The sequence below is a fragment of the Barbus barbus genome (genome assembly GCF_936440315.1).
Source record: "Barbus barbus genome assembly, chromosome: 33".
Lineage (NCBI taxonomy): Eukaryota > Metazoa > Chordata > Actinopteri > Cypriniformes > Cyprinidae > Barbus > Barbus barbus.
Window position 1 is genome coordinate 21,600,600 of NC_136761.1, and position 22,401 is coordinate 21,623,000.

At 37.9% G+C, this 22,401-nt stretch overlaps 1 protein-coding gene across 4 annotated transcripts in view; it reads left to right on the forward strand.

Annotated features, from left to right (window-relative positions):
• LOC306853572 (disks large homolog 3-like) overlaps positions 1-22,401 on the forward strand; it is a gene marked incomplete at its 5' end in the record, with an annotated part of 86,489 nt that overhangs the window by 41,823 nt on the left and 22,265 nt on the right. For 2 of the 4 annotated variants that reach the window (XM_079391079.1, XM_079391081.1), the window contains 7 exons: positions 5,689-5,742; positions 6,145-6,195; positions 7,708-7,832; positions 10,073-10,242; positions 10,531-10,667; positions 12,268-12,412; positions 13,964-14,138. In XM_079391079.1, the coding sequence (XP_079247205.1) occupies positions 5,689-5,742; positions 6,145-6,195; positions 7,708-7,832; positions 10,073-10,242; positions 10,531-10,667; positions 12,268-12,412; positions 13,964-14,138 (857 nt within the window). Of the gene's footprint in view, positions 1-5,688; positions 5,743-6,144; positions 6,196-7,707; positions 7,833-10,072; positions 10,243-10,530; positions 10,668-12,267; positions 12,413-13,963; positions 14,139-15,096; positions 15,244-22,401 lie in introns of all 4 variants that reach the window. The other 2 variants (XM_079391078.1, XM_079391080.1) reach the window with 2 other exon arrangements.

Sequence of the window (22,401 nt, forward strand, 5' to 3'; positions counted from 1 at the left end):
GTATTGACTCGAGATACAGAGACATGTTTATTCATTGATTTTCCTAGGTTGCAACAGATGGAGACAGATCTGGCAGATGAGCCATCAGTGGACACACATGGAGATATTACAATTTGACAGCAGTTCTGTAGATGTTACAGAGGTTTGTTAAGAGAAAGACAAAAAGACAGTGTGAGAAAACCAAAGACAGAATTTTAATAAGTAGATGATGAAAGTCAAATTGTGTTTACAGTACTTGGATGTTCAGAAGCAACGTGTGTGTGTGTGTGTTGCAGCTGGAGATAACGGTGCAGTGACAGCTGGCTGATAAAAAAAAGCCTTTAATGATTAGACTTTGAATTAAAAGGAAATTAAGGGATTTATTGTAATCTAATCCAGATTTGTCTAATCCCTCTCGTACCCTTTAGTCTTTCCCTTCTGCCACATCTGGACACCCTCCAGCCTTGTGCTGTTTGTCACTTTTGCTTCTTACCGTTTCTGTATTCTCACCTCTCTCGGGCCAGTCTTATGTGACGGCAAGCATTTGTGAACATCTGGAATCAGTCTGGCATTACCACTGAAAAGGTCAAATTAAAGGCTTAGTTCACCCAAAAATCTAAATTCTGTCATCGTGTACTAACCCTCATGTTGTTCCAAACCTGTATGAGTTTCTTTCTTCTGTGGAACACACACACACACACACACACACACACACACACACACATAGATATTTGGAGGAAATATATTTTGGTTATATGTATATTTGTGTGTGTGTGTGTATTTTGCTAATATATATATATTCAAAATATCTTCTATTTTTTTTTTTAAATATCTTCTTCAGAAGAAAGAAATTCATATAGTTTTGAAACCATATGAGGGTGAAGAGTATTGAGTGACAGATTTTTCTTTTTGGGATGAACCTGCCCCTTTAATATGTAAAGGAGCCCTTTTAAGTGGAACGTTTTGGCTAAATGTGAAATATTTATTCATACATCTAATGAGGTTTGCAACCCATTTTATTTCTGTAATTGGACATATTTCAGACTGAAACAAGATGTTAATGAGAGAAATTTAGGACAGGACAGGATTTTAACCACCTGTAATTGACTGGATTGAAAAAAGTGAGTGATATGTACTTGAATGGAGCAAGATGTTTGGGGGGCAGGTTTAAAACGTACATTTACATAAAAAAAGTAACGAAGAATCATTTTTTACATGTGGAATAACATGCACTGATGAATCATGCACAAAATGTGCATTAGAAGAGAAAACAGCATTTCTGATTCCATGCCATAATTTGACAGAAAGAAGCAATAAGTGAGCCATTTAATGTTTGTAATTCTTGTATTCTTAAACGGATAGTTTATGAAATGAAAATCATTTACTCTCCCTCAAGTCAACCCAAACCTGTATGAGTTTTTTTTCTGCTTTGGACATAAAAGAAGATAATTAAAAAATGTTTCAGTGATTTTTATGTTTTGAACATTAATTGAATGCACAAAATAATAGAAACATTTATCAAAATGCCTTCTTTTGTGTTCTGAACATCATATAGGTTAGGAACAACATGAGGTTGAGTAAATGATGACAGAACTTTCTCTTTGAACTTTGAGGTGAACGTTATCTGTATGATTAGCTGTGGCTAGTCTCAGCCAGCTGTGGCACCACTTGCTCACCTGCCCCTGTCACAGCGATTTGGCTGTCTCAGCTGAACCTTCAGACCCGGTCTGCTCAGAGCATTAAGAGACTGTCACTACCGCTGCCCCATCATGCTTCTCATAGATGTGCTTTTTTTTTTTAAAAACTGTACAAAGCACCGGGCTGCATGTTGCTTTTGAACATCTCACTGCATAACAATGGACAGCAGCAGTTGTGTAGGGTGAAAAAAAGATTAGAGGCTCGAAAAAAAAAAAACAATTCTGTATGACTTTACCCTAGAAAGCCCAGGGCTGGTGACGCCTCTATGTGACTCCATCACCTCACCTCTCCGTCATCCCTCTGCTTTTTAATCTGGGATAGAGAGTTATGAGCAGTGATGGTATAAGCCTCTCTTCAGGACATGGACACTTCAGGTCACATATCGCTGTCACATAGCTCAGTGATACCGCTGCACATTCATCCACCAGCTCCTCCAAAGACAGCGGCAGCATCCTGGATTACTGCATCTGAGATGATCATCCTCCTTTATCTCGTTTGCTTGTGTTGTATGATAGAAACATAGAGATTACTACCCATATCCCTTAGACCATGACGATGGCTTTTTTTCTGTTGGGTTTAAGGGGCCGATAGCGTAGGAGGTCTGTTGTGTTATTACCGCAACACATTTCATGCTTAATTAGCATCTGGAGAGTTAATGGTACTGTATGGCAGGCTGTATATTCACCTGTTTCCTTGCATCACTTTCTCTGTTGGAATATCTCCATGGATGAGAGAAGAGGAGGGCACTGATTTTAAAACGCTTCAGCCTTGTCTTTGGCGCCTCTGTGCTCGAACATGCCAATTTGTGGCGGCGTATAAGTATAATTTATTGTCCAAGATGTTCTTACATGGTGTACAGAGGCATTGTGCATACATTTTCCTCTTTTGCAACTGTACAAGGGGGCGTATACAATTCACTTGTCACAGAGGCCTTTTCACGAACATATCAAAATGATGTCTGACTGAAAACACAGTGCTGAAGATTAGTTAGTGGAGTTAGTTCCTTTTATTATTGTCATTTTGCTCCCGGTTTATGCTTACGATGTTAGTGCACTGTTTTTCACAGTTTTGTCTATTTTTGTCAAAGGGTTCTCATGTCTGTTTTTGAAACTGGTGAGCCAATTAGCAATAGCAAATAGTGAGAAACCTGGACTTATATACGGTGTAGTGTGAGGCAGACTTTAAGTGAGTTGATATATAGTTTATAGATATATATATATATATATATATTAAATTGTAAAAATATCATATCATACTTGTTTTTATTACTTTATCATATAAATGCAGTCTTAGTAAGCATAAGAGACCTTTTACAAAAACATAAAACTTACCAACCCAAAACTTTTGAACGGTAGTCTGTGTTATCGCATATAAGATTGAATCAGTTGGTTGACTTTCTGTCTTCTGAACCCAAAACCAGATATTTTGAAGAATGTTTCAGTGTTTTTTATTTTTTTTGCCATGATAAACTGGGAAAAGCAACTAGTCATTGCATCTGAAATGTAATTTCCTTAAAGTGAAAAAGGACAAAAACATTTAATATAAAATGACACTACTCTTATAATAATCATACTCTCTGGCAGAGTACATAGTGTTTTGTGTACAGTAAGTACAAAGTGTATTGTATATCATTAGTGACGCACCTAGAATCAGTCAGCACTCGATATGTAAATCATATTGAATTACTCTTGATTTCCTATAGTTTTAACACAAAATGGTGGTTAATGCTCGTGCAGAAAAATAAGCGATGCAAATGCAGAAGTCTTATAATATTGCATTTGTTCACCAATGAGATTGTTCTAGACTTTAAGAGCAGCTCTTTACCCAGTGTTCAGAGGTCTAGATGGAGCTGCCGCTGCGCTAACCTCTCACGCTAGAGAGCTAGCTGTACCTGAGTGCTGTCTACACCTGTGAAAACCTGTCACGAGGAAGGAAGTGTCAGGTGAAAATAGAGGTGGTGACGTAGGAAACGCTTTTAGAATATGTTCTTGTAACTCAAATGGTCTTTTCAGGTCTTTACTGGCTTAGAGAGGTGCAGAAATTATTCAGGGTCTGCAACTGAATCGCAATCAGCCGCAGCTGCTGTGACAACCACAGGGAAAGTGAGTGGGGTAAATATCTGTGCACTATCGCTGAACGTTATATAAAGCTATCTGCAGTGGTTCTACCCATTTACACGTTCAAAATTCTGACCATTTAAAGCATCAGTGCACGCAATGTACATTTAGCAGTCAAAGTGATCTTAGAAATGTGTGTTATTTCATGTTACGCGTATGTGGATTATGGCAAGGCTACTAAGAAAGTTAAATTACAAGAGTATGTTTTATAATCAGTGTTTATATTAACAATAATAGCACCGAAAAGAATACATCTCAAATTAAGCTTATTTATGATTGAACCAAGCAAGAAAATTATTTGCCAATTGGGTAAAAAAAATTAAAAATAGATATATTCTCTAATGATGTTACAGTATTTTGTTTCTTGAGTGAATTTATCTCATTTAAAAAATGTTTAGATATTTTACTGGAAAACAATGTGTGTGGCTTGATTACAAGAGGTCTATGGGATTTAGTATGAATTGGAGTGATAATCTAGTGCTTCACTCCTTAAGTACTAAAGGGGGTGGAGAGGTAGTCTCCTCTCTATTGGTCACCCGGCGGCCCTGTCAGCATCACCTCACCACAGATCAATCGGATCAATACTCACCAACACAACAAGGTTTGCATGTGAAAGGCCATGAATGTCAGTTGGTCCACAGCCTCATTCATCCATATGGTTTGTTAAGAGCATGGACTATTCTATGGACAATACCTAAAATGACAGGAGGACATGAATTTGTACATTCCCACTTCTTTGCTATGTATTAAAGGAATGATTTACCAAAAAGTCTGAAATTTTCCCTATGTCGTTTGGCTCCAATGTTATTTTCTTTCTTTTGTGTAACACAAAATAAGATCATTCTGCAGAATGTTCAAGATGCTCTTGTGTATAGAATGTAGAAACTCCCAAAAGTTCTTAAGTTTTGGTCTTTTTCCTCAAACAAAGCTATTTTATGACTTGAAATATAGCATACGAGTCAAATGGAGTACACTGATGGTGCTTTTTTGGTATTTTAAACCTTTTTAGAGCTTGACAGCCCCTTCTAAATATCTTTCATTGCTTTATGGAAAAAAGATTCAGAATTTCTCCTTTTGTGTTACACTGAAAAAAATAGTTTGAGTTTGGAAGGAAATGAACCCACTCCGGAGATATTTTCAGTGCAAGACCGAAAAATAAACAAAATAATTCCATCTATTGTGCCTAAAATGCAAGACTAAAATGTTACTAAATGTACAAACAGTAATACTATGAAATATTATTACAATTTTTAACTTTTTTTCTGTGATGCCAAGTTTAATTTTCAGCAGTCGCTACTTCAATTTGGTACTCGAGAAATATTATTATCATCAGTACTGAAAACTGTTAATATTTTAATATTTATAATTGTAATTATAATACTTAATATTTTGTGGAAACAGTTCAGGATCCTTTAATAAATAGAAAGTTCAAAAGAATAGCATTTATGTGAAGTAGAAATCTCTTACATTATAAATGCCTTTACTGTCACTTTCAATCAATTTAATGCATCCTTTCTTAATAAAAGTAAAAAAAAAGTGTAATCATAGCCGTGCTGATATTTATGCGATATTGCTTAAACATGAAAAAATTAACTAGCCGGAGGGCAATAACACACATAGTACTGTCTCTCCTCGGCTCAACTGCAATTCTCTTTCAGCGGCAGACCACAGGCCGTCTGTAATCTTCACACCTCCAGTCCTGTCCTCACTCTTCCCCCTGAAGCGTCACATCATGGTGATGATGTACCATGCTCTGCTGAGACCCACTGTTCCCATGGCATGCATTTACTGTCTTCTCATGACAGCGTGCGTGTGTGTGTGTGTGTGTGTGTGTGCATATGTGTGAGCCACCAGCCTCACACACTGAGGTAATGTGCATCTCTTCATCTCACAGGCAAACCCTCCCCCCATCATTGTGAACGCAGACTCACTGGATGCAGGCCCTTATGTAAGTATCTGCTTCATGCTCTCAGCACCTCCAGTAGCGCCTGCCTGCCTGACTGCCTGCCACGTGGAATTATCCCCCTCAACCCGGCCAAACCTTTCCCAATGCACATGAGATAATAACAATAAAAATATGCACAGATTAAATGACAGCAGATGTGGACTGTAGTTTTATTGCGGAGTGCTATTATTATTTAACCGTTATAATGAGTTGTCTTTGACTGTTTATCGGCCCTATGCCTTGTACGTGATTCATACCATTCATTTTTATTGCGCTGAGTTTATAGCGTTTCTGCTTTTACATAATTAATTATAGTTGTGACCTTCTTGTGTATAATTTGTTGGCATTACATCACGTCTAATGACTCTGTTTATGAGTCTGTTATTTTTCTTTTGTCTATTACAGGTGAATGGGAGTGATGGCATGTATAAATATGAAGAAATCATTTTGGAAAGGGTAAATATCATTCAGTCTGTTTTTTAGGGTCTTGTAAAATTTGCCAATATTCTCCTCCAAACATTGATACTGTGCCTATGGGGACCTGGACACTAGATGGCAGTAAATGTTGAGCTAATGCCTGAAATTGAACTTTAAGCAATGTAATTTGGTACATTTTCAAAACACTAGTCTCATCACAAAACATTAGGGTTGGAAATGATATTAAAAATCATCTCCAAAATCATCTTTCAGTATTGTTAATCTAAACATCAGTTAATTTAGTAGTAAAGATTGGTGCTGCTGAATGAAAAATGCTAAAGTATTGTAATGATCACTCATCACAACTAAACTGACATAAAATCCATAATGCATGTAACATGTATTCAATATGTATTCGAAAGGTGTGATCACTGGATTTGTGATGCTAAAATGAGGCTTTCTGTCAATACTTGGGGTAAAACAGTTGTCAATACCTTAGAAACACATAATAATCACACCATTTGAAAATCTACAGATATACCCAATTCTTTAACCATTAAAATCAGTATGATTAAATAATAGTCAGATTAAATGATACTCAAATGTATTGAAATGAATGAAAATATATGCAAATGAAATGAAAGGCATGTTTAGATGTGTCGTGATTAAGTTACTTTGTGATTTTGTTTCTTGTATTATGTCAGTTGAGGATAATAATATAAAAAAATCAGCATTTTGACAATATTTTTGGACTACTAAAGAGTACTGAAAATGCACCACTTGTCAGATAGTACTATGAAGTTCATCATGTACAGGTGCTGTTCTTATCAAAAGAAGAATTATCATAGGAACTAGCGTGGTTTTAACATTGCAAGGTCTTTTCATACTTGAAGTTTGTTCAATGCAAATGAATCTAAATCCGTTTGCATAGGCCATTCATTAAACAGCAGTGGATGTTGGATTTGGGTGCATCTCTGAGCTTTCAGCATAATTGCAGGGCTGTTTTCTAAGTGCCATTTCTGCACGCTGAGGCCTAAATAAATGTTAAGATCTCACACGTTAAAAGGTCCGTGGGTGTGTTCGCTTTTTTAGTGGGAGCTCTCGCAGTGGCTCTGGAGCAGGAAAGGCACACTGGGATGTCTTAGCTCCACTCTGTACTAATTTGCTGCGACCGTTGCTCATTAATTATAGAAAATAATAAAGTGAAGTCTTTTCTCAGCTGTCTGCTTTAGGGCCTGTCTTTTGAGATGTGACTGTCAGACAGACCAGCCTGTCTCAGCTTTTTGGCACTGGAATGAAAACAGCAGTGTAAGAAGTGATGAAGTACGGAGGGAGGAAATAGGCGGAAACGGATAAGATTTTTGGATTCTTGAATTGCGCACCACAAATTCCTATATTTAGCAGCAGAAAACTCTCCATGCCTAGATAGTGTTTACAAAGTATTGAGGGCCAGGTGTCTTCCAAAAAACAGATGCAAACTTTATCCAAAATCTTTATGAAAACTCTACATTTCCTCGTCTATAATAATCAACTCATGTATGTCGTCAATAGGGCAACTCTGGCCTCGGGTTCAGTATTGCTGGAGGAGTGGATAATCCACACATTCCTGATGATCCAGGAATCTTCATCACTAAGATTATCCCAGGAGGTGCCGCCGCCATGGATGGGAGACTAGGGTGAGTGATACTTCTCTCAGGATCTAATATTTCTTTGTGCAGCTCTAGCTTTTTTCCAAAACCTACTGAGCTGCTTACATAGGCACTATTTTAAAGCATCAGAGGCGGACTCCCCACTCAATGGCTGTTTCAAAAGTTAGACTTTTTAATTATTCTGCCTAGTTTGACTGAATTCTAAGGCTGCATCGCATGTATCCTTTGGTGGCGGAGGCAATGATGGCAGACATGGCAAGAGAAAACTCAATAGTGAAATATCTATAAAAAGTTATTTGTAATTAAAAATGTACTGTTTTCCTAAGCATTTTTATGCATCGGTCTCAAACACAATTCCTGGAGGGCCGCAGCTCTGCACAGTTTAGCTCCAACCAGCTCCAAATCACACATGCTTGGAAGTTTCTAGTAATCCTGAAGAGCTTGATTAGCTGGATCAGGTGTGTTTGATTAGGCTTGGAGCTAAACTGTGCAGAGCTGTGGCCCTCCAGGAATTGAATTGAGTGTATTAGAGTATCAACTTAGCAGTCAGTACGTTTACATGACATCAATACTCCGATTTTAATACGATTAAGACAATACTCTGATTAAGAGGCTACCATGTAAACAGAGATTTCTGATTACCTTAATCCGGCTAAAGTCATAATCGAAGTAAACACAAATCGAATTAAGACGTGGAGTATTCCTATTTTAGTCGCATTATCGAAGTGTAGTACAGACAACTTTTACCGTCGTGTTGGACTTTTCGCCGCATTTTGTGACAGGATACACACACGGCAGTGGTCAATGTTTGCCGTTGTCTGTATGCATGTACAAATAATTAACTGCACTTGAAGCTTTCATAAAATTAAAAATGAAACACCCAAAACTGTATATGGCATCATCACGAAGACGAACTATGTGTTTATACGTGAAATTCTGGAGGGGATGTCGGATTGCGTCGCGTGGTGACGTAATGACGCATGCCATTAATCGATTTATGTACTATAACATGTAAAACGGGAACATGAAAGGATTATTCTAAAAGCAACTCATGTAAACACCTTAATCTTAATATTGTCTTATTCAGAATAAGGTAAATAATTAGATTACTGATGTCCATGTAAACATAGTCAATGTCAGCTTGACAACATGCCAAACTATTGAAATTGAACTTGAGTTCCCAGCTCTATTTGTTGCATATGGAGTTGCTGTCAATTTTACAGTTACTTGGAGAAGTTTTAAAGGGCCCCTATTATGCCATTTTAAGGTTCCTAATATTGTTTTGGGAGTCTCCTAGATAGATATTCATGCATGCAAGCAAGGTCAAAAAATATTTTGGTTTTCTCAAAATATCACCTCATATTCCAACGAAGTTCTAAGATTCAGTCTCTCTAAACCCCTCCTTTCTGTAAGCCTACTCTGCTCTGATTACTCAGATGGCCCAGTCTGTTGTGATTGGTCCACAATACACCCTTTGTCATTCTTTATTTTGAACAAGTGTTTTGTGAATCCCATGTTGAAGTTCAGAGAAGCAGTCGTCAGTAGAATGGCAGGAACAGAAGAATTTACTTTCACAGTGTAGGACACAGCATCTTCTTGACATGATATTAACCACATGAACAGTGTTTGATGGCGGGTCAAGTTATTTGTGGCCGGCCAACGTAGAACATAGATTTGAATTATTTACAAAACATTTAGGCTTTTCAGAGTTTTATTTTGGGAAACAGTAACTTTATTTATTGTGTACTTTCGGTTTTATAACTTTGCAGATCTTTTACATTCACATATAGCTGCTTTACACGCTGCATGAAAAGTAATATTTGAAATGGCATAATAGGGGCACTTTAAATCCAGTCATTTCAATTGGATTGGGAATTCTGCATAACAGCGGAACATTTCCCCACACATTCAAGTTTTCATGTGAATTTGGCAAGTTAACCAACAGAATTCTGCTTGGTTTGAAAGTGACTTCTGTGTATATGGTGCTTTAATGCGTCACTACACTATTGACAGTGAACAATGATTTCATGCAAAAAAATAATTTCACTGTTCTGCATGGGGAAATTTACCATGACACAAAATTTTGACAATGTGACTGCAACTTATGTTGAGCGTTCCATATTGATGAGGTTCTAAGACCGTTGGCAGTTAGGATACTGTCGTAGAAGGAAGCTGCCAATATAAACCGCATGGCAGCTCACTACTTTTTTTGTGTATATATCCATTATGTTGCTTTATTATATTACTTGATCCTTCTTGTGTCTCAGGGTAAATGACTGTGTTCTGCGGGTGAATGACGTGGACGTGTCAGAGGTTGTGCACAGCAAGGCAGTAGAGGCTTTGAAAGAGGCCGGACCAGTGGTCAGGTTGCTGGTACGCAGAAGACAGGCTCCTCCTGAGACCATTTTGGAGGTCAACCTACTCAAAGGGCCTAAAGGTTAGAGGAGCTAAATGTGCACACCAACACATTTGAGATAGATGCTATTATGCGTGCTATCCCTATAGAAGTTCCGAATTATTTTGATTGACCCCTTTTACTTCTTAATGTGCGCAATGCATCAGTGCACATTTTTCATAATATTTTTTTCACTGAATTGCTTGTTTCTCTTGGAAATATGCAACATTAAGAAAATAAATTGGGTTATGAGTGCCATTTCGTGTTGACTTCAACCTCATAAGATCTCATTTCCTGGTTAAAAATTTAACTCCATATCATTCACTCAAGGTCTTGGCTTCAGTATTGCTGGCGGTATAGGCAACCAGCACATCCCGGGCGACAACAGTATCTATATCACAAAGATCATCGAAGGTGGGGCGGCACAGAAAGATGGACGTCTGCAGACAGGCGATCGCCTACTGGCTGTAAGATTTCACCTACACACATACATCTGTGTACTTCACTATATGTAGAGCCACACATTGCATACCTTTGCAAGGCTTTTTTTCAGTGAATTACTTTATGCTTCAATGAACGCAGATACTGTTGTAGGCAATTATGTCGTATTATAGACGATATATCTCATGTGTGAAGGTTTATGGGCCACAGTGTGATTGATGTGAAGCTGAGCGCAAACTCAAACAAGGACACAGCTGTGATAAAGAGAAACACTTGCATGGGACGCAAGTGCCAGGGACTGAGCAGGCTTTGACATGGTCATAAATGTCATAATTAAAAGGCTATGCATCAGTCATGGCCGCTGTAAGTGCAGACATGTAAAGTGTGCCATTACTTCCCTTTATTTTCTTGAAAATTATGGTTTTAATTCAGTTGGGGACTTTGATTTCCTGAACAGAATGCCTAGAGTTGGTCAAATTTTTAATGCTTCTGTGTAGTACATCTACAAACCAGAGCAGATGCTGCATCAGATAACACTATTTTTTTCCATTGATTTTATTGGTGATGGTGCATTGCAAGAATGTAGGATCTGAAAGTGATGCTCTGTCATGTGCAGGGTTGGACAAAATTCAGAATTTAAGTATTATCTTCCTATTAACTAATGAGTTGGAATTTGCGATGAATTTAGCTACTTTAGCAATAGCTTAATAGCTTCTTAGATGTTCAGTTTGCATAATACTATTTTGTTTTAAAGACGTTTGGATAAATTAACTAAGGTAAAAAAATTAAATAAAATCTTGCGAAGTTTCTCCACTTGGCTAACTTGCTATTTTACTAAATAGAATAAATATATATATATATATATATATGAGTTAAATAAAATAACTGATGCTTTTAATACTTAAAATTTCTAGATGTGCAAATATTGATTATTTATATCTTAAATATTATACCCCATTTTTTTATTTAGCTCCATTTTTTAAAATAAAGGAATACCTTATAACTCTCTAAAAATAATGCTGTTATTTGCTTTTATGTATTTTGCTATTTATTTATTTGTAAGTAATTATTTTATTGATATGTTTTCTTATTTAATTTTAAAATTTAAATATTTATTTATTGTTGTCTCCTGCAGCGCATGCTAGTTAATATGCCTGTTAGTTAATATATCATAAATAATATATAATTAATATTAATAATAGTTTTTATTAACAGTAATTAGTTATATATATAAAACTCTCCTCTGGTTGTACAACTAAAGGTCGTACAACCAATCCGTTTTCCTCTATTGACCTCCAATGAGAGTTTCATTCGGTTATGAATCCACATCCTCTGAACAAATCAGGCACATTTTTACCCATCAAACACTCAGTTTTCTGTAGTGTGTAGGTGCCGCTACAAAGGAAAAAGCACTACGCCTTTCGAGCTTCCCCTCCCTCTCGTCCTTCCTTTTGTGACCGGACGGCTGAGACCCGGAGAATGGAGCGTCGTCGCCGAGTGTGGGGCCATCCGGCCTCCGCTCCAGTCGCTTCCTTCCCACATCTTCAAATGTGCTGTCATGAACATTCTGAGTCACGCTTCAGAGACCAGTCGATGTAACATGCGTGTGTTTGTCTGCCTTCGCAGGTGAATAACATTATACTTCAGGATGTGCGTCATGAGGAGGCTGTGGCCGCCCTGAAGAACACTTCAGACATGGTCTATCTGAAAGTGGCCAAGCCAGGACCAGTACATCTCAACGACATGTACGCCCCACCAGACTACTCTAGCAGTACGTACCTTCTTTTGCTGATCTCCATCCACCCTATGCCCTTACGAGCTTAAAATCTGTCCATTTTATAGCTCTAGCATATGACTAATTTTACTGCATTGATAAACGTGAAAGGGACTTGGTGGTTGTGTCAATTCCAATATAACCTGCGTCCTTATCTGCTTTTATCTTTAACCCTGTAATGAAAGCGAGTGGTGCAGTGCCTGTGAGTGCTGTGGAGTTTTGTAACAGTAGTGTGGTGTAGCAGTGGGCGCTGTTTTCAGACACCCACACACACTGCACTGCTGCTCCTATCACAGCACCAATCCCTCCCTCCCACTGAGAGACGAGGCTTTCACACAGTCCACCTGCACAAATGCACACAGCTGCCAAAATTTACTTTTTGCTATACCTGCCAATGGGGGCTGAATATCTCTTATTGGCCGTGAAACTGTATTTTAATTAAAATATTTTATGTTTTTTATATATTTTTGTCAGTTGAAAAGATAAAATAAACCAATCTCTTAATGAAAGTCTCTGAATGAAAGTACACCTATGATATTGTTCCTCATACACTATTCTTGATGGTTTAATCCAGGAGTATTGTACATACAGTAAATTGCCCTCCAAAACGCAAAGTGGAATTATGGCCAATATCAGCATGAATCCTTTTCAGACATAAATGCATTAAAGTAATCTGAAATTATAATTGAAAACAAGCAATAATGATTTTCTCTTTTGATTAGATAAAAAAGGACATGTACTACTTTTCAAAAGGGTTTTTTAATGAATACTTTTATTCAGCAAGGACACATTAAATTGATCAAAAGTGACAGTAAAAACATTACTGTATAATGTTGCAAAAGATTTCGATTTCAAATGAATGCTGTTATTTTGATCATAGTTCCTGAAAAAATGGTTCATGGTTACCTCAAATATATTGAGCAGCAACAGCAACTGTTTTCAACACTGATAATAAGAAATGTTTCTTGAGAATCAAATCAGCATATTAGAGTGATTTCTGAAGGATCATGGGACTGAAGACTGGAGTAATGGCTTCTGAAATTTCAGCTTTGCCATTAGGAGGAATACATTTCATTTTAAGTGTAATTTTAAAACAAGAAACATATAAATATTTCACAATATTATGTTTTTTTGATCAAATAAGGTTTCTATATTTTGTATTGATAGGTTTCTGTGTTAATCAGTGCATCTTTGGTGACCATTAGAGACTTAAAAATCAACATAAAAAATTTTAGCAACCTAAAACATTTTAGTAGTGTATATGCACATCACAATCAGATGCTTTTTGGCAGCTTTGATGCCTGATAACTGAATTAAATTTGACCCAGGTTTCTTAAATAATATATATGTATTTTATGAATTTGTATTTTTTATATATCTATAACATGTTTTCATAGTTTTGTAGTTCATAATGTTATCAATCAAGTACGAAAAGGATTTCTGCAGATAATGTCCGAAAACTCATCTACAGTCCCAACTACATCCTAGAGATGATGTTGTCCTCTGTAACTACTTGGTTAAATCATCTGGCTTTTTTCCCCTTTACTGGTCTCGGCCTCCCTCCAGCCTTCCCCACCATGGTGGACAACCACGTCGGACACAACTCCAGCATGGCCTACATGGGAGGCATGGAGCCTAAACCAGTGTACCCACCGCCCCAGGTCACCCCCTCGAGGTACTCCCCAGTCCCTCGCCACATGCTGGGGGAGGAGGACTTCACCAGGTCAGAGTCATGGATTTACTCATCTATTCACTCACAATCACTCACTTCTTCTCTCCAGGGTTCCCACGACCATGGAAAACATGGAAATATCAAGGAATTTTAACATTTCCAGGCCTGGAAAGTCCTGCAAAAGGAAATGTTCACAGCTAATATAGTTTTTTTTTAAATACTTCAGCTCTAAAATATTTAATGAGTGAGAAATTGTGACCAAGTCAATTGTAAACCAAATTCTCATGGAAACCAACTAGAAATGTATTGGTCAAAATATGTGGGAACCCTGTCACTCACTCAAATGCCACTTTTCAAATGCACTCATGCACAAATAACAAAAAAACTACAACACTTGCATGTCCATATATATATTTGATTAGAAAAGAACATTGTTTTCCCACAATCTGCGCTACAGTTCTTCAGCTTTAGTTGCTTAATTTCTTTTTGGCGATACTGTTCATATTTTCTGATGTAACTGGGCAAAGATAGAACAAATAAAAACGATTTTAAGTAGGTGTCGAGAGTGGGCTGAAGAACGTCTATGAGGTGTGTAATGCCTCTCTGTGGTGGTGTGTTTGTGAACATTGCTTTAACGAAACATGACTGGGTGTATAAAGTCTCCAACACAAATCCCAACACGGCAAACGAACACTCTGGATATAAGAGATGCTTCTGGCATGGGCTCAAATATTTTGAAGTCACGGCCACTGCTGCCTGGAGGTGAGATGGGTTTCACCTCTTTGAGCATGGACTCCCTGGAGCCTGTGAGTCAGCCCGGGCCCCAGAGCTGACTCGTCCCTCTCTTGCCATCCAGCTGAATGCATCCTCACTTCTGCATGTGTGTGTTTGTCTCCGTCTGTGTGCATGTGTGTGCCGTATGTGTCTTCACACAGTATGTCTCTGTGTCTGCTGTCTCTGTGTGTCTGAAAGCGCTCCATTTACTATGTGATTTCTGTACCCCCAATAGGGCCGAGCCCATTTACAGTGCCATCCACAAACCTCATGGGGACACCAGCCCTCCCTCCCCCCATCTGTGCAGCAGGGGGTCTGGGGATGTGGGCTGCAGCCCCGCCCCGCCTGCTCTGTCTCAAAGCCTGGTCCCGTACACCGGCAGGTACTAACCACTGCTTCTCGCTCTGCCTGGCTTAACTTAGCATAGTCTAGTTAACCTGACAGTTACCCCCCGCCCCGCACGGCCACCCTCCTTCCCCCTACCTCAGCGCAACCTGCAGCGCAACATAGGTAAGGCCTTGAGGCGAAACCGCTCCCTGCCTTGAGGCGAAACCGCTCCCTGCCTCGAGCCACATATTCCTTTACACTGTGGAGGAGATGGAGCATGTTGTTAGCTTGCGGTTTTAAAATCCTTAAGGCCTGTTCCGACACCGACACGAATGTTTGGCAGAAAAATTTGGTCCAATTTTCACATACGATTTGTCGGTTCAGACCAATGCGTAAAGGACAGGAGATGGGCTAAATGCAAATGCAGATTCACTTTCTAACAGTAGGTGGCACATTTAGAAAAGCGGAAATACCTTGGTTATTCTGGGACACAATGCGCTATGAAACTGTACATGGATTCATCTGTTCACTCACGGTCAATCACTTCTTCAGTCCTGGAAAAAACCTGAAAATATCAGGGGAAATATAATATTTTTTTTAACATTTCCAGACCTGTAAAAATCATACAAAAGGAAATTTTTACAACAAATATATATAGTCTTTTTAAAATACATTGGCTCTGAAATACCAGCTAGAAATTATGAGTACAATCTATAAACTAATCAACATTTCCTGGAAAACAACTGAAAAATAATCATGGAAATTGATTCAGAAAGTGTGGGAATGCAGTCACTCACTCAGATGTCACTTTTCGAGTGCACTCATGCCCAAATTACAGAAAAATCCTATTGGATGGCCAGTTTTATTCACTGTGAGATTAAATGTAAATAAAATCAGTCGCATCGATGCCATGCAAATGTTGGTGGTGGTCTGAACAGACACATTCATTCCATTTAAAATGTTTATCACACCGAATTTACACACCGGATATTTGTCTTGGTGTAAACAGAGGCACCTTTAGAATCAAAAGAGTCACAAATGAATGAGGGCTTTCAACTTTTTACCCCAGTCTAGCCGTTTCTGTCGCGTTCTCAGTGTGCAAATTATTCAGGAGGGTACTTTTGGAACACAGACAGTTCAGGTTTAAAGGGATAATTTCAAGAGATTGTATTCAAAAATGAAATTTCTGTCATAATTTCCTCACCCTCATGTCCTTTCAAACCTGTATGACTTTTGTCACTATGAAGATATTTTTAAAGTAAGTAATTTTATTTAAATTTAAATGAATTTTTATTTAAAATTGACCGATACAGTGATAGTCTTTCAAAATATCTTTTTATTTTTGCGCTCCACAGATGAAAGAAAGTCATACATTTGAGTAAACAATGGCAGAATTTTTCCTTTCCTTTCCTTTTTCTTTTTAGACTGTCTCTTTAATCTTGCCCAACCTAAAGTAAATAGTCTTTTGCTGCTCCTACAATAGCATCTTAAAGACATTTTATTCAGAAGAGTTAAGGGATTTATGACATGTATATCTACAATAAAGTGATAAATATTGCCACTAATTTAGCAGAGGCATCATTCCATTGGTCCCAAAGAAAGTGCTCAAGTAGCCCACTATTGTTTTCTCTTTAGAAAATGCAACTATTTAACGCATACTTAATAATTTTTTGTAGATTACTGAAACTTTGAAAATGCTATTAAAATAACTTAAGAAGCCTGCAGCCTTTTGTTTTGACAATACCAGTCAATAGCATACATTTTGCATTGTAAAAAGCACTATATAAATAATGAATAGAGCTCAACACCCCCAAACCTTTCCTAATTCGTACCCTGCCCATTTTGTACATATGTATAATCCCAGATAGTGTGTGAGTCTAAGCCATCCTCCTTTACCAGCCCATATAATGTCCTGGTGTTTTGTGTGTGCTCTTTGAAGCAGTCTTAGTCTGAGTGATGTACTGTGACTGGCTGTCTGGGATGGGTATCAGCCACTTTACGTACCACTATGTGTCAGTGCTTGTTGTTCAATCCTTGCATACATACTGTACTGTAGTACAGATTCTACAATATACCAGGCTAATCATTCAACTTATTTTTCAACAACCCTCACCCAACATATTAACCTTTAGCACATAACTCGTCAGCAGCTCACTTGTCGATACCACCGGTCATGCATTTTATTGAAAAGTACGCACTATTAGCAGATAAACCTACAATTTATGCCTGGTAGAATCCATATGCTTACATTGAAATACTAGAGCCATATAGAGACCATCAGAGACCATCATGCTTTTTTGACCCAGAGATCACTTGCAGTACCCATACAAGTGCATAGAATTGTGCTAAAAAAAAACTTGGAACAACATTCAACATAATATGAAGGATACTTGTTTATATGCATAGCTATTCTTCCACAAGGATTTGTGTGTGTGTGTGTGTGTGATCATGAATGTATACAACAGTACTGTCCTCCTGCACGTGTATGTTTGTATGCTCATCATCGGCATGTATAGTAGCATTACCGTAGGACTGACTGAAGCAGTCACAAAAGATTCATTATTCTCCAAACACATAAATACACACTCACGGAACCTTCCAACACAGGAATGTTTGGCTTCTGTTGCAGTTATGTAAATATAAACAGTAGGGCCTGCTCTTACCATAAATGTATTGGGAAGTGAGAGGCTGATTCTGCAGTCAGACTACAAATGAATAGTGGCGCACATTCCTGAAGCTGTCATGATTCATTTGAATGGGGGAAAGCAGGCCACAAACACATACACACACACGCACACACACACACCCACACACACAGGGTGCTCTGCCATTGCCCATCACACACACATATAGATATACAGTCTGTCATAATGTGCTGACACGAACACACACTCCCTTTGACATGCAGCCCAAACATACACACATACACACACACACACACACACACACACACACACACACACACATACAGTATGAAGCACAATATTTAAACCTACACAGGGCTACGCCTACCAGAGTACATAAATAGTGTTCTATCATCCTTCTTTGCTCTTCACTGTCCCAAAGTAAGCTGTCAAAGTAAGTCTGAACCTTATCATAATCACCCTGGAGGTCTCCCTAGAGGCTAATAAAAGTTGTTTACAGGCATATATACTTTGTGTTGGTGTACAGTGTCAGTTCACTCCTGGAGGATTCTGCCAGTGTGTGTGTGTGTACATGACTCAGTGACAGGAGAGACTCAGATAGGCCCTCTACTACATCTGACCCAGTACACACTAACGGCCTCTTGGCTTCTCTACCAGCTGAATTCATTATGGAGATTCGGGGGAGATCTCCCACCTACCATTCAGATTGTAAAACACAATCGGCCGTGCCGCCAGTCGAACAGGCTAATGACAATCTGCTCGCACGCTCATATTCACAAATGACGGACACACATTTAGAGATGCTCACAAAGCCAGACAGACATAGAAATGTGTATAAACATACCATCTCAAATTTCAAATAGTTCAGGCCATTTCTGACCATGTTTGATTATAGTTTTCAGAAATGGCTTCCTTGTATTAGTCATGGAGTTTGTTTTTCCATTCAGTGCATTACATCACTTGGTAAGACTTGATGTATTTCATGACTAAAGAGTGCCACATGCACAAAAGGGTGAATAAGAAACAGAATAATTACAGGTTGGGAATTTTGGGAAAGAAAAAAAAATGATTAGATGGAACTGTTTGCACAGAAAATGCTGAAGGGTAGAGCTGCACCAACTATTTGTAGGGTCTTTATTTTCCACACTAGGGGCTTAATAACCTTTATTTGTCACCTAGTTTACCTCTATTAATAAGCAGTCTTTAAATTTGTTAGCAGATATAGAGTTGAAAGGCTGTGCGTTGTAGTTTATCTGGTTATGGTTGATGTTACAAACTATAATAGATATATGAATGAAATAACTCAATACATAAATAGCCATTAAATCAAATTATTTGTATATTTAAAAATATAAATTATAAGTGTTAAAGAATGGATGATTCAAAGATTTTGACAGTTTTAAAATTTAATAACATTCATTGTTAAGATCAGTTTCATGCAGGAGAGCAGTTGTGAACTTATTTATTCACTTAATCTTCACTGAATTGATCAAAAGGCATTTATAATGTTACAAAATAGTTCAAATAAATGCAGTGTTTTTAAAACTTTATATTAAAGGATCCTGAAGGAAATGGCATGGTTTCCACAAAAAGCATATTTATGACCAGATTATCATATAAGGATAATTTATGGATTTATTTTTTTACATTTTGAAAAATATTCACATAGAAAAGTTTTTAAATTGTAGTCATATTTGACAACATTACTGTTTTACTGTATATTTAATATTTGATCAAATAATGTTGCATTGATAAGAGACAAAAAACTAAAACAAAACATATCGAGCCCAAACTTTTGAAGGGTGAATTTATGTCATTTAATCTGTCTGCCATGTTATTTCAACCATTATTTCTAGTTAGAGGTTTTGGTAAATTTGGTTTATATGTATGGTTATGTTTCAAATGCTTAGTAGTAGGCAAGGCAAGGCAAGTTTATTTATATAGCACATTTCATACACAATGGTAGTTCAATGTGCTTTACATGAAAGACAGTAAAATAGTCATAAAAAAAATCATAATAATAATATTGATCACAGCAATAAAAATAAAGAGTTGAAAAAAGCATATACATTTTTTTTTATAATAATAATAAAAACAAGAAACTTAAAAACAAATATTCTCAAGCTTTGTTCAAACTCTTCTGCACTAAGTGAGCGGCAAAAAAACCTTCCAAAACACCTAACTATTCCACTACTGCTCTTACACTGTAAAAAAAAAAAAGGTGAGCCAATTTAAAATTTTAAGGCAACCAGCTTCAGCAGATGAGTTTTCTCAACTTGTTGTTTTAAGTTTATACAACAAAAAGTTGAGAATCTCCTACAATAATAAGTTGAGAGAACTCAAAAATCTGCTGAAGCTGGTTGCCTTAAAATTTTAAGTTGGCTCAACTTTTTATTTTTTTTACAGTGTAGAGCCTTAGAGAATGCATTTTGTCCCCCCCCCCCCCTGGACTATGCACATCTCTCAATCGATAGATATGCACTCGCACACCTTACAGGTGTACCTAAATTATGACACCAGTTTTCTTCTGCTGGTGTCCCTCACTCACATGCGAGTCCATCGCTCTCCCCTCCCGCACTCCCTCCGCTTACAGACCGTCCCTAACCAGAAACCAAACAAATAGAACTCAGAGGTCCTACTTTAAACTGATTAACCAACACACTTGTCTTTCTTTGCCCACATTCTCTTTACCATCCCAGCACTTACTTTAGCCTTCAGTTGAAACTTTTAAAATGATATAAAATTGATTTAAATTTGATTTTAAATTGATTTTAATTTAAAACAGTTAAGAATAGAAAATGATTATCACAGCAATAAAAACAAGGAATAATAATCACAACAATAAAAACATGGAAAATGATATACAATGAAAGTAAAGTGCAGTCAGGTTGGACGTAGCACAGTGCTCATTCAACAAATGCACAGCTAAACAGATGAGTCTTGAGTCTGGATTTAAATGTGGCTAATGTTTTAGCACATCTGATCTCTTCTGGAAGCTGGTTCCAACTGTGCGTGGCATAATAGCTAAATGCGGACTCCCCTTGTTTTGTGTGAACCCTTGGTGTTTCTAACTGACTCAATCCTAATGATCTGAGTGGTCTGTTAGGTTTATATCCAGAGAGCATATCTGCAATGTATTTGGGTCCTAGGCCATTTAGTGATTTACAAACGAGTAAAAGAACTTTAAAATCAATCCTAAATGTAACTGGAAGCCAGTGTAAGGACCTGAGGACTGGTGTGATTTGCTCAGATTTTCTGGTTCTAGTCAGGATCCTGGCAGCAGAGTTCTGGATGAGCTGCAGCTGTCTAATGGTCTTCTTTGGAAGGCCTGCCGGTGAGGAGACCATTACAATAATCCACCCTGCTGGAGATAAACAAGTTTCTCCAAATCTTGACTGGAAACAAAACATCTAATTCTTGCAATGTTTTTGAGATGATAGTATGCTGATTTAGTTACTGCTTTGACATGACTAACTAAAACTAAGGTCTGTCTCCAAAATCACCCCAAGATTTTTGACTTGGTTTTCAGTTGATTTTTAGTTGTTTGACCCCTAGAGTCAAGGTATGCATTCGCCTTGAGAACTTCATCTTTGTTTCCAAATGCAATGACTTCAGTTTTCTCCTTGTTTAACTGAAGAAAGTTTTGGCACATCCAACTGTTCATTTCACCAATGCATTTGCAGAGGGAGTCAATGGGGCTGTAGTCATTTGGAGATAAGGCAAGGTAAATCTGGGTATCATCAGCATAGCTGTGATAGGCAATTTGGTTCTTCCTCATTATCTGACTTAGTGGGAGCATATACAGGCTAAACAAGAGCAGTGCAAGAATTGAGCCTTGTAGGACTCCGCATGTCATGGACGTCCACTTTGACCTGTGCTCTCCTATACTCACATAATAACCTCTCCCTTCTAAGTATGACCTGAACCGTTTGAGTACCATCCCAGAAACAAATAGTATATAGATTATCACTCATTTAAGCTACCAGGGTAACTTACAGCTGAAGCAACCTTTCCTTATAGTTGAGTGACAATTCAGAATATAAATCTTTACAACATCGTTGTCAATAAAGCAATTTCATCATTTGTCATTAGGTTTTGTTTATACTGTGCAAATAACAGGCGGGATTCAATATGATTGAACTGGGGTACTTTTTGGCAGCTTTACCCAGTGACGCACCTGATTGTAAACTGTTGACATGCTTGGTTTATTCTTAGCTGCTTGGAGAGGCTGGAAATATCTTGAACGTCTCTTGGCATGAAGTCAAATGGGACTGAAGTAGTGTGTTCTGAGGAAGAGATCGGTGGTTTTTACCCAGAGCTTTGAAAACGTGGAGAAAAGAGGAAGAGAGAGCAGCCCATAGCAGCCATGAAAGCCATGAGCCTGTGATCCTGCCAAAGAGAAAATGTTTTCCATTGAGAATTATGTCTCTGCATGTTTCCGGAGAACAGTATCCACTGTGTCCACCATTAATCACCCAACCAGAGCCAATTACTTAGAGCGGAAAGAGAAGCAGACAGACTGCACTGGGGCATTGCAACCCTGTAAACCTCTGAGCCTTGTGGCCATC